Genomic DNA, 12,537 nt, shown 5'->3' with positions numbered 1-12,537 from the left:
GCGTAGGAATTTTTTTGAAATTACTACGTTCCCTAACAGTTCCTATCTTTGTTGGATCATATAGGTTGCTCACCTAGTTGCATATCTAGACAACCTACTTTGATGCAAAGTTTAAATTGTTAAAAAAGCTAAAAATTGTTAGTTGCCTATTCACCCCCCTCTAGTCAACCATATCGATCCTTTCACTTGGGCACCCCGTATGCCCTTGCCATTGCGTTTGGTGCATCGGTTTGAGTTCTCCACGGTGATACGTGGAAGTTACAAGTTGAGAAGCTTATTACTCTTGGGTGCTTGGCACCCTTGAGCTTGTTCCTCTTGGGTGCTCTAGACGGTTGGTGGTGTTGGGAGCTCAATCATTGTGGTGTAAAGCTCCGGGCAAGCGTCGGGGTCTCCAATTAGGTTGTGGAGATCGCCCCGAGCAATTTGACGGGTACCGGTGACCGCCCCCAAGGGTTGCCAAAGTGTATGGGTTCGGTGACCGCCCCCAAGGGTTGCAATTTGTACGGGTTCGGTGACCGCCCTCAAGGGTTGCCATTTGTACGGTTTCGGTGACCGCCCTCAAGGGTCCCTTAGTGGAATTACGACATCTTGCATTGTGCGAGGGCGTGAGGAGATTACGGTGGCCCTAGTGGCTTCTTGGGGAACATTGTGCCTCCACACCGCTCCAAACGGAGATTAGCATCTGCAAGGATGTGAATTTCGGGATACATCGCCGTCTCCGCGTGCCTCAGTTATCTCTTACCCGAGCCCTTTACTTATGCACTTTACTTTGTGATAGTCATATTGTTTCTTGTCATATATCTTGCTATCACCTAGTAGTTTATCTTGCTTAGCATAAGTTGTTGGTGCACATAGGTGAGCCTAGTTGTTGTAGGTTTTGTACTTGATAAATTAACCGCTAGGTTTATTCCGCATTTGTTTAAGCCTAAACCGTAATTATTTTAAAGCGCCTATTCACCCCCCTCTAGGCGACATCCACGATCTTTCACAAGGCCAGACCGACGTGGCAGTCAGCGCTGACGCGTATGGCGCCCTTGACCGGGCCGTTATGTAATCTAGCATGGCGCCCTGGGCGCGGGCGTCATGTGGGCATGGCCATTTTTGTGAAATATTTTAAAAACAAGGTCATTTTGTGTTGAACTTTGGCCAAAGGACCAATTTTTGTCAATTTTCACCCCCTGGAAACGCACGCGCTCAAGGGTCCAAAAGTTAGGTCAAACCACCAACCAATACTACCACGGAACGCGTGGATACCTCGAAGAGGGCGTCTACTTCGACTCTCGTCTTGGGGAACACTATCGCGGCTGGGAGGCATAACCCAGCTGCGGGAATCGGCAGGAATGTTCACGCCGCACCGACTCGTCACTGCTTCTGTTACCCCGCTTGCCGGTGAGTTTGATCGTTACCTCCATCTTCATAGTGTTTATGGGTGTGATTGTGTAGCATAATTTTGTTGTGCGTATCATGTTTCCCTACAGATTTGTCTTGGACGGATCTCGCGGGATTCTATCGGCGTTTGTCTTGAGCGGGTACACTCGAATCTGTGTATTCGTGTGTCTAGGTCAATTTTTTGTTGAGAGGAAAAACAAAGTCCAACGCACACACACGTACACATGCACATTTGCTGCTGCTGCTGCCTCGGACACGGCGAAACCCCATCCCCACCAAATGTGAGGATGGCCAAAAGTGAGGTCAAACCGCCAATCAAATCAACCAATGAATTTCGGCGCACGCGGAATTCGAATTCCAACCATCCCCATTTAACTCCTCCTCCTCCGCCCGGCCGGCATTTAAAAACTTTTAAAACCCTCCCTCTCAATCAATCAAACAACAAGGGAAAAAAAAAGACACTGCCACTCCCCTTCCTCCCTCCGCTCCCTCGCTCACTCGCTCCTCACCCCACCCCACCCCAGCCCCGGCGAGCCCCCCTCCCCTCTCCCCCGCCGCCCTCCCGCACGCCGGGGCGCCCCCAGCCGCGCGCGCCACAGCGGATCTCGCCCCGTCCCGCCGCGGCAGAAGACCAGCCCGCCGGATTCGCTCCTCCGCTCGATTCGCCGCCGCCCGGGCCGCCTCGACCCTCCCTCAGCCCTCTTCCTCGCCGGGATTCCCGCATTCGGCCAGGTACCGACGGATCTGCTCTCCCGCATCATCTTCTCGCTAGCCCCCGGATTTCCCGCTCAGATTCGCTTCTCCCTCCCCAGATGGACGCGGAGGACGCGCTGGGGTTCCGGGAGGACGACGCCATCCGCTTCATCTTCGGCGAGGACGTCGCCGCCAGGGCGGACCACGACTCCGGCGACGGTGCGAGTGCCTTCGACAGGTCGCTCATGGAGCTCCGCCTCTTCCGGGAGGTCTTCTCCAGGGCGCCGGGGCAGACGGAGGCCGCCGGGCTCGCGGGGAGGCACTTCGGGGTGGCCGAGACGTCGCTGCTCCCGGGCGCCCACTTCGCCGCGCAGCGGCCCGCGGATGCGCCCCGGGCCCAGCACGGCCTCAACCTCAAGGTCCAGCCGCCTCCGCCGTTCCGCGGTGAGCACATTGTGTCTGCCCCGGTGCATGCCGGAGCGAGCCTTGGTGAGGAGCTCCGTGCGCATGCTCACCGGCAGCAGAACACTGTTACAGTGGAGGGCAGATTGGATCTCGGTGTCAGCAAGGGGCATGCACATTGTTACAATGAACAACAACACGGGACTGCTGTCCAGGAGCATGCACATTGTTACAGTGGCCAACACGGGACCGCTGCCCAGGAGGAGCATGCACATCGTCATGCCGAGCAGAATGGGGGGATTGATGGATTGGCTCTCGAGCTGGATGCCGTGTTGCAGGGTTTCCTAGGGTACTGGCCAGGTGGAGGCACGTCCGGGAGCTGTAACCAGCAGCAAGTGTTTGGTCCAGCTGCTGTCGGCATCGGTAACACCGTTGACATGCGCATGCAAGCGATGGCTGAGGACACCGTTGCTGCCGGGGCAGGCGACGCGGTCGGATTTGCTGGCAGCAGCAGCACGAGCGGGGTCGATGATCCCATGCCGTCCTACATGGACGCGCTGGCAGAGTTCTCACAGTTCCAGGCTGACCCTTCTCTTGCTGACCCGTTTTTGTATCAGTGGCTACAAGATCAGCAGCCGTTCCCAAGCGATGCCTCCTGCTTAAGTTATGATCAAGGTCAAATCGTTGACAATAGCCAAGCGCTGTACACATGCAGCCCGGCAGATTTATCTGACAGAGGTGACAAAGAATACCCACTCTTCAGCAAGCCAGCCTATGATGCAGCAGTGCCACCTCGCCTCTCCCATGATTATGTTGGATCTGGGCAGTTTCTTGAACTTGAGCACCTTCCTGAGAAGGGTACACCCGACGCGAATACTAGTTCACTAGATGATGTTGATGTTCCTCAGTCCAGCAGTCTACAGTCTGTGCCACCTGTTGCTTGTACCAAGAGGACTTTAGGCAGGGATCTTCCTGATCAGTTGGAAGCGCATGCCCAATGCCTTTTCAAGGATGCTGGCTGGACCATCAAGCCGCGGAAAAGGAATGACAGGGCTAAGATGGCATCCTATTTCACAGCACCACACAGGGAAGTGGTCCTCAGCTCACTAACTCAGGCCTGGAAGTTTTGTGGGAACAAATTATATGAAGCTTCTCCCGGTTCACAGAGGGGTAAGCATCCGATGGAGTGGTCAGATGTTGATAAGTTTTGGAAGGACCTCACTGATACTATGGAGTATATCCAAAAGGTACTTGTGAACCAACAAAATGCACTCACCCTTCTCCAACGGTGGGAGCTTTTGGATCCTTTCATTGCTGTTGTGTTCATTGGTAGGAAAATTACTGCTCTGCAACAAGGTAGTACTGTCAGAGCTGTTGATAGTTCAATCATTGTTCTCGATGACAACAAGAACATGCCCTCAGAGAGTAAAAGGAAACAGAAAGCCAGTGACCCTTTAACCGCCCGCAAGGTTCAGTCTACTCCTGTGATCATGGGATCTGATTGTGGAGAACGAGCAACTGAGAGCTGCAGCAGGAGTCAGGCTGTACCAAGCTCTCATGTTTTGGAAGGTGGCCAGAACAGGGATGTTAACCTGAAAAATGGCTACACACAAGGCCAGAACAGGGCTATTGACCGAAATGAGAATCACATTAATCAAAGCAGCGACACCCAGCAATTTTACTCAGGAGCAGCGCTCATCAATAATTCGGTGAAAAAAGCAAGGAAGAAGCCCAAAACGATATCTGATGTTGATGCAAATGAATTAGATGGGCTGTATGCTCAAATATTTATGCAGCACACTATGGGGAATTTATTTAACCAAGAGAGCAATGTAGCGATGCTTGACTTTTCTAATCCAGAAAACACTAACCTCTCTGGAAAACATGGTATTTTTTCGTCTGTTGGCACAGTGAAAAAGCATTTGAAAGCTGAATCCAGACCGGCAAAGCTAAATCGGAACAGCCAAAGCGACAAACCTGGCATGCTGTTGCCTCCAGAGAGTAAGCAAATGAACATGCTAAAGCGTGAGGGTACTGTTAAAGAACCTTTGGAGCATACAACCTCAGGACCCGGTTCTGATGCAAGGGAGTCAGGTGCTAATGAAACTGCCCCTATAGAATTGGCCCAGAAGAAGTTACCTTCAGAGAGCAACCAAATGATTATGTTAAGAGGTGAGGGTACTGTTAAAGAACCTACGGAGCATACAATCTCTGAACCTTATTCTATTGCAAGGGAGTCAGGTGCCAATGAAACTGTTGCTACAGAAATAGTCCAGAAGCAGTTGCCTTCAGAGAGCAATCAGATGAGTATGTTAAGAGGTGAGGGTACTGTTAAAGAACCTACGGCGCATACAATCTCTGAACCTGATTCTAGTGCGAGGGAGTCAGCTGCCAATGAAACTGTTCCAAAAGAAATGGTCCAGAAGAAGTTGCCTTCAGAGGGCAAGCAGAGTATGTTAAGAGGTGAGGATACTGCTATGGAGCATAAAAGCTCTGAACCTGATTCGAATGCAAGGGAGTCAGGTGCCAATGAGATCGCCCCTGTAGAAATGGTCTACCAGAAGTTGCCTTCAGGGAGCAAGAAGAGCATGTTAAGAGGTGAGGGTATTGTTAAAGAACCTATAGAGCATACAATCTCAAAACCTGATTCTAATGCAAGGGAGTCGAGTGCCAATGGGATTGTCCCTTCAGAAATGGCCCGCAAGAAGTTGCCGTCATTGAAGGAATCATCTCCTAGAACTCCCCCCAAGGACTCCCCTAAGGTTTCAGTCGACAATGCTGTTCCTGTTGAGTTATCCCTTGAGTCTAATACTGCTCCCCTGAAAACTGATTTATCTCGTGACTCACAAATCTGCAAGACGATCGCTGCTAAAAGGAAACCTGAAGGTTGTGATAAGCATATCAAGAAAAGACCTCTTGAGTTGCGTATCCACGACGATGACCTTTTGATCACAGCTATTGTAAAAAACAGGGACGTCGACTCCTACAACAAATTTGCTGCAAGCTCAGATTTTTCGGTTGCAAAGTACAAAAAGCTTAAAGGCCAAAAGAGAGCTACCAAACTGCTTGGAAAAGGGGGGACAAACCTATTGGGTGGGAAGAGAATAAGTTTGGCACGGAAAACTGTGCTCTGCTGGTTGATTGCAACTGGCTTTCTGACCGTAAAAGATGTTATTCAGTATCGGAATCTGAAGAGCAACGAAGTCATGAAGGATGGGCAGGTCACCTGGGAAGGCATTCTTTGCAAATGTTGCGCAAAAACCTTATCTGTATCAGACTTCAAGGCTCATGCTGGTTGTTGTCTGCCCAAGTCCTCATTAGGCCTCTTTCTGCAGTCTGGCAAGTCGTATACTCTATGCCAGTTGGAGGCTTGGTCTGCCGAATTGATGAGCAGGAGAAGTGATGCATGTGGTAGGAAAGTCGAGGCGATGGATGAAAATGACGATACATGTGGTTTCTGTGGAGATGGCGGTGAATTACTATGCTGTGACAATTGCCCATCAACATATCATGAAGCTTGCTTGTCTGCCCAGGTATCTAGCTTCTCTCTACAGTGCCATTGTTTCAAACTTAAATATGTTTCAAACTTTCAATGAAGATGTTATGGTCCATTATTGTTGTGCTCCAGAAAATGTGTTTGTAGGAATTAGAAATTTGAATTGACCACTTATATGATGAAGTTTGTTTGATAATTTATTTACTAGCTTTTACATCTGCAGGAGCTTCCAGAAGGCAGTTGGTACTGCCATAATTGCTCATGTCGGAAATGTGGGACTCCAGTTAGTGAAAATGAGGTTCCGTCATCCTCAGATATCTTGAAATGTCTCCAGTGTGGAGATTCATGTAACGATTATGATCCCTCCTCTTTTGCCCTGTCATTTGCATTATTTCTGCAATCACTAAAACTAAATACTAATTTAATGCGTATTCCCCATACTCTCTTATGTACCTTTGAGTTGGATGTCTACTTTTCAGTGTAATATATCTTGCTGGATATAATTCATTCCTTGGTTTTATAGAACCTTTTCCCCTTCTGTTGATCCAAGTCCCTGTTTGGTGGTAGTTTAGCCCCTAACAAAAATGGTCTGAGAGTTTTAGCTCTCACAGAAGCTACTTTATTTTGAATTCATCTTCTCTTTCTCATCATAAATGAGGCTTGGGCCTCGAAGAAGACCCTCTCTACCTGCACCATGTTTGTCAAGGCTTAATTGTTTGTAGCTTTAGCTTTAGCTGAGGTCACTGGGCCATCATTCATCTCATATAACTTAGCCAGTATTCATGCTGCATGTAATTTATCATCTAATTTTATCCTCAGCTTCAACTTGACATTCTCTTGTTTCTCACTGGCAGACCATGGCACGTGCATTAATCATGAGATGCTGCCCTGTGATGATAAAAGATCTAACACATGGTTTTGTGGGAGATACTGTAAGGAGGTAATATGTAGTTTTATCTTTGTCTACAAGATGCTGAGCAATGAAAGACCTATCACACGCTTGTAGAAGTTATGGTTTATTTTCTGGTCCTGCATTTTTTAGAGACATAATGCACATACATCTGTTCATTTCGTGTTAAGTTGTTATATTGTTCTTGAGACTGATTCACCGACAGAAACTAGTACATCTTGCATTGCTTAGTTTGTATGCTTGTAATATGTTAGATGTCAATAGTGTGGTTATCGAGGATCAGACTAATTGCCATTTCATGCAACTGTTGTTAGTTTCTCTTGTGCACCCGACAAACTGGGAGCTTCTGTTTCAGACATTCTGTTTAACCCCTTCATTTTTTTCTGAAAGCATTTCTCTGCAATTGTTTGTAACAGATATTCGTTGGACTACATAGTCATGTTGGGATAGAGAATATTATTGACAATGGGCTTTCATGGACCATATTGAAGTGCTGCAGTGATGGTCGGAGGCTACATTCTGCACGGAAGATAGCCCATATGACGGAATGTAATACAAAATTGGCAGTGGCTCTTACTTTACTGGAGGAATGTTTCATTCGTATGGTGGATCCTCGAACTGGTGTAGATATGATACCACATGTCTTGTACAATAAGGGGTAAGTTTCCTATTTACTTTCTAGTCAATATCCTCTGCATCATCGATTTGTCTTGGATAATATTGACACTGCTTTATGATTTTCTTTCACCTTATTGATGAGCAAGGCTTGTATATTATGAATGCATTCTATTGAAGTCTTCCAATTGATCATTTTGTGGGGCTAAGCAAAAAATGTTCTTTTGAAGACTAAGCATGTCAAACATCTCAATTTGAAGATTATATTTCTTATAGTATCAAGTATCAACTAGTTTAGAATGGAAGACTGTTGGAGATACCACACGGTGCTTTGAAATACTAATAAATACAGTTGTCTTCTTCATATTATTGTGGAAATTTGTGTACTCCCTTCGTTTTTATTTACTTCGCATATTAGCTTTGTCTAAAATCAAACTTTATAAACTTTGACCAAGTTTATAGAAAACAAATATTGACATATACACCACCAAATCAACACCATTAGATTCCTTATTGAATAATTTTTCACATCATATAGATTTGCCATTGTAAATGTTCATATTGATTTCTGTAAAATTGGTCAAACTTTATAAAGTTTGTCTCCAGTCAAACATAATATGCGGAGTAAATAAAAACAGAAGGAGTAATAAATCAGGCCCTTTTTGGAACCCACATTTTTTGGGTCTAGGGAGTTCTGGTTGAGTGCTAATAGAAATTATAATATCTTATTTGCATCAATGCACATGATTAAAAACGAAGTTGTTACTATACTGGAAATTTGGATCTGCACTGAGAACTGAGACCCATTGATTGGACTTCAGATGTGTTAGGATCTGCACTGGGTATTTGTTCAATGCTAATAGTAATAGCTAGTATGTACTTATTTTTTTGGACCAATTATATTTCGGACCAAGCATGTTCAAGTACTTGCCACTTCATTTTTCCATACAATTTTGACACTTGCTAACATGGAGCGTCTCTCATCAGATCAAACTTCGCGCGCTTAGATTATCAGGGATTCTACACTATAATCCTGGAGAAAGGTGATGAGATTTTATGTGTGGCTTCTATCAGGTATCATACTTTACTTGGTTGATCAAGCTTTCTCTAGGCAGTACTTTTTTTACTTATTTCTGAAGTATGTGTATCCTTATGCCATTGGTTGCTGTCATAATTGTTCTACAAATTGTTAAGAGTGACCATGCATGTGTAGCTAACATTCTCCAGTCAATGACAAACATTATGGACCCTTCAATGGGTTGAAAGCCTAGAGACCCATCAGTTATCGGCAGTTCTTATGCAGTCTGTACATCTTTGTTGTAAACTATCAAGTAATGTAATCTTGTTTGGAGTTGAAATTCGATACATTTTCCGATAAACACTTGTACATGCATGCTTCTTACCTCTGTTCTTACATGGTAGTGCAAACTTTTCTAAACGGTATCTCTAGCATGCAAACCTGACTTAGTAATTCAGGGATTTCATGACACCCTTCATGTTGTAATTGTTACAATTCTGACTGATCAAGGACAAGTGGGAGCATAGGTTAATTTTCTACAGAACTAATGTTTTCTAATTTTCAGCTCATAAACGTAGCAGAATTTCCAAATAGGCGAAAATAGTGTGTCAATTTTTTTATTGGTGACCAGCTAATCATACATTGTGAGAGGTTTCCCTCATTTATAACACCATGTTAATGGAATTCCCTTTACCATCTTTTGTGCAGGTTACATGGGACCAAAGCAGCTGAGCTGCCTTTCATTGCTACTTGTGTGGATTATCGCCGTAAAGGGATGTGCCGAAGGCTGCTGGATATCATTGAAAAAGTATGTACTCAAGAGTTTTGAAATCAGATACAAGTTTTGATGGAAATTATGGACTTCTCACGATTGTACACCACAGTAACTTCGTTCACTAGGATTTCAACTGTACTATTAATTTTAGGATGTAGTATTTTTCCTTCAAAAGAATTGCGTTGTCCAGTCGGTCTTAAGGTTATAGTCAATCTTATTTGCATACTTGCATATCTCGATTTGACCATGTGGATTTCACTTCCTTCTGTTACAGATGCTGAGATCATTCCATGTTGAGATGTTGGTCCTTTCTGCCATCCCAGAGTTGGTTAATACATGGGTCTCGGGATTTGGTTTCAAACCTATCAAGGATGATGAGAGGAAGCAACTTCGTAATGTTAATTTGATGTTATTTCCTGGGACGTCCCTGCTAACCAAAAGATTGGATGGAAATATAACTACAAAACCAGGTTAATTGTCTTATCCTACAACTGCCATCAGCCATGTTTGTGCTTACATCGTTTCATTTGGACTTTGTATCCTGCAGTTCTTCCTTCTGTCCTTGCACCTATAATAATCCTCAAATTAATGTGACTATGCAGAAAAGGAAGAAGGCACATATAATGTTTCTGGATTAACTAACGGGAAATGTTTGCCTAATGGGAAAGCAAATGAGCATCTTGAACTCCGTGATCTTGAACTGCCAGAGGAGTTGAATAATGAGGTTGCAATGAATGGTTCTTTGAGAACACTAAAACGTGAATTTAGTCCTGCAGCATGGTTCAATTCCACTAAGGTTTGCTTCATCAGCAATATGAGGCTTTAAGATTTTATTGATGTGGAAAAACAGACTACTTTTCGTTTGCCAAACATTGTGACTTTCAAGTGCTGTAGCTAAGTTTTATATAAAGAAATATCTCTAGCTGATCAAAACAAACATGCCGTAATTTGATTGCAGTGTCAAATTTCAAAATGTTCTATTGAACTTTAGTGCTGTCTCCCACTCTCCCACAAGGAAAACATACCAGGGAAATGCTGAGGCTGAGGTTCAGGTTCTTGCCTGTGTAGTCTGATCAATGATTTGTCTGTTCATTTGTATTCTACCTGTTCTGCAATATGCATAAGGTTGTGCATTCGTGGTGCTGACTGTTTTTCATTGTACAACTCATAGTGGCCCAAAATACAGTAGTTTGCATTCAGTACACACAAACAAGCAGACCATTCGGAGCGCATATACATAGCAATCCACTTTCATCGATAATAATGATCAAATCCTAATGTTTTGCAGCTACAAGCACATCAGTACTTTTATTTTGTCGTCATATTTTGGTGAAGGTATGCTATCATAACCAAACATCATGTTCTGCAGCTAGCTGTTGGTGAAGTGTGATTTTCTCACAATATAAGACATACGGACTCTATCCTTGGTGGTCGATCAGCGCTAGCCAACTTTGTCTTGCTGATCTACGGCTAAATAATATGTTGAAGCTTGCCGCTGTGGTCATGCAACTATTTCCAGGTATGATCCAATGACTCGTCGGAAAGAAACCTGTCACAAAGAGCTTTTTGGCTAACCCTCGTTACATGTGGCAATTTGGGTAATACTTTGAAATTCTGGGTATGTGTCCTGGTTGCAATTTCCTGAACCCATACAGGTGCAGAGTACAATGCTTTCGGGTAGAAAACCATTAAGAAAAGAATAGACAAAATTGTTATTCTATTCTAATTCACCATTTTTTGCTTGTCATCAAAGATACAACCCCTTTGGCGATGACTTTTTTCTCATTATATGTCTGAAGAATCATGGAATATGTAGTTATGCAGAAGTACTTTTTGATGAGAAATCTACCAGTATAATTTTCTTTAATTATTTTTGTATACGTATAAATGTGATCAGTTTGAAGAGGTTGGCTGCGTGCAGTTTAATTTTTTATACGTTTCAGCTTCTTCCTTTTGTCTTGGCATTCATTTCTTGTTTGCTCTGCAGTCCCAATGCTGTGCCATGGATGTTCACGCACACAATAACCAGGCAGCAGCATGTTCCAGAGAAGGCGCCATCAGGGCTCTGTGTTAGTGAATCAGAGGACATATTCATTCATCCGAGAAAGTTTCTGGACCTGGCGTGAAAACAGTATAGCATCTAAAAGAACCCCAAGAAACAACGGCATGCAAAGCCGTGTTTTGCTCTCCTGAAACAACCGCTTCCCGACATAGAGCGCCAGACACGTCTGTGCGGGACTCCAGGACCCGAGCTAAGGTAAACTGGGTATTTGAAGCACAAGAAAAGATCTGCACAGGATGGGATTGGTAATGCATGAAGACCCTTAAGCCCCCGCTGACAGGAAGATCTTTCATTGGCACAAAAGGGGTACCATGGAAACAAAATAAACATCTGAGCATTTAACCCTGGAAGCAGTTTGTAGAGCCATCCATTCGAGGGGTTCCAGCTGGAGACATCAGCAAGAAGGGGCGCCGCAGGGACCAGAGTGGATTATCACTTGCTGAACGGTACTCTGGAAACCAACTGTCGCAGACGGCATCCATCCTCTCAAGTAAGCTCCCTCTCCGGCGCATACTTGAATGATCAACGTCTTGTCGGGTTATGGGTCTATTTTCAAATTTGACAAGTATTACACTCAGCAACCTGCACTTGACAGTCGTCGTTTCACCGCTTGCTTATCAACAAGTTCTGTTGCTTGGTTTGTGGGCATTGCCAGAACTGACCTTCCTATTTGGTCTTCATCTGCATCAGGACTCATGGGACTATGTGTGGCAATGTTGGCCAACTGGGCAAGCAGAGCATCCCTCTCAGATGCAAACTGGCGCAACTGCACTAGAACCAACAATTCTGCTTGTCCGGTGCAGTTCATGTCAGAATTTGTGCTTCTTCTGCTGGTACCGTGCATGTATAGTCAGTGAACAAACCAAGTTAAGGCACACTTGGATCGGGCACCCTGAAGTTTGTACTTAACTGAATCTGAAGATATATACACCGTAATGAACAAGCACGTATTATCATCCTTTTTCCGTTTGAACTGTAATGTAATACGGTTTTCAAAAGAAAGCCCTTGTGATGTATAGAAGACACGATGGATTAGCAAATGCACGATCGTTCCTTGCTATACACATTGCTTCCAAGTAACCATTTCTCGAGTAGACAGCAAGTACTTGGTGCAAGGAAAAACAAATGCCAAAGCTATCGGTAGATACATCTACTTTAGATACTACTTTCAGTCGAA

General features: G+C 44.7%; 1 protein-coding gene across 2 annotated transcripts; it reads left to right on the top strand.

Annotated features, from left to right (window-relative positions):
• Positions 1 to 1,960: 1,960 nt before the first annotated feature.
• On the top strand, positions 1,961 to 12,422 carry LOC119357316. 2 transcript variants are annotated; one of them, XM_037624314.1, is made up of 12 exons: positions 1,963 to 2,121; positions 2,202 to 6,017; positions 6,204 to 6,327; positions 6,835 to 6,920; positions 7,307 to 7,548; positions 8,493 to 8,579; positions 9,232 to 9,331; positions 9,573 to 9,768; positions 9,901 to 10,094; positions 10,668 to 10,817; positions 11,286 to 11,850; positions 12,051 to 12,422. In XM_037624314.1, exons 2-10 carry the CDS (start codon positions 2,202 to 2,204, stop codon positions 10,686 to 10,688), a joined length of 4,866 nt encoding a protein of 1,621 aa, XP_037480211.1. In that variant the 5' UTR covers positions 1,963 to 2,121; the 3' UTR covers positions 10,689 to 10,817; positions 11,286 to 11,850; positions 12,051 to 12,422. The 2 variants fall into 2 exon arrangements, with proteins under 2 accessions (XP_037480210.1, XP_037480211.1); XM_037624313.1 differs by lacking the exons at positions 10,668 to 10,817; positions 11,286 to 11,850; positions 12,051 to 12,422 and adding an exon at positions 10,257 to 10,661 and having other exon boundaries at positions 1,961 to 2,121.
• Positions 12,423 to 12,537: the final 115 nt, after the last annotated feature.

This window comes from Triticum dicoccoides, chromosome 2A (genome assembly GCF_002162155.2).
Source record: "Triticum dicoccoides isolate Atlit2015 ecotype Zavitan chromosome 2A, WEW_v2.0, whole genome shotgun sequence".
NCBI lineage: Eukaryota > Viridiplantae > Streptophyta > Magnoliopsida > Poales > Poaceae > Triticum > Triticum dicoccoides.
The sequence above is the reverse complement of the archived record's forward strand: the minus strand, read 5'-3'. Positions and strand labels throughout refer to the sequence as shown.

What these genes read in the sequence shown, in the direction of transcription:
- LOC119357316 (XM_037624313.1), top strand. Translation starts at nt 2,202, where the DNA reads ATGGACGCGGAGGACGCGCTGGGGTTCCGGGAGGACGACGCCATCCGC. An exon ending in AAGCTTGCTTGTCTGCCCAG is followed by an intron (nt 6,018 to 6,203) that starts GTATCTAGCTTC and finishes TTACATCTGCAG; the next exon opens with GAGCTTCCAGAAGGCAGTTG. An exon ending in CATGGTTCAATTCCACTAAG is followed by an intron (nt 10,095 to 10,256) that starts GTTTGCTTCATC and finishes ATTTGATTGCAG; the next exon opens with TGTCAAATTTCAAAATGTTC.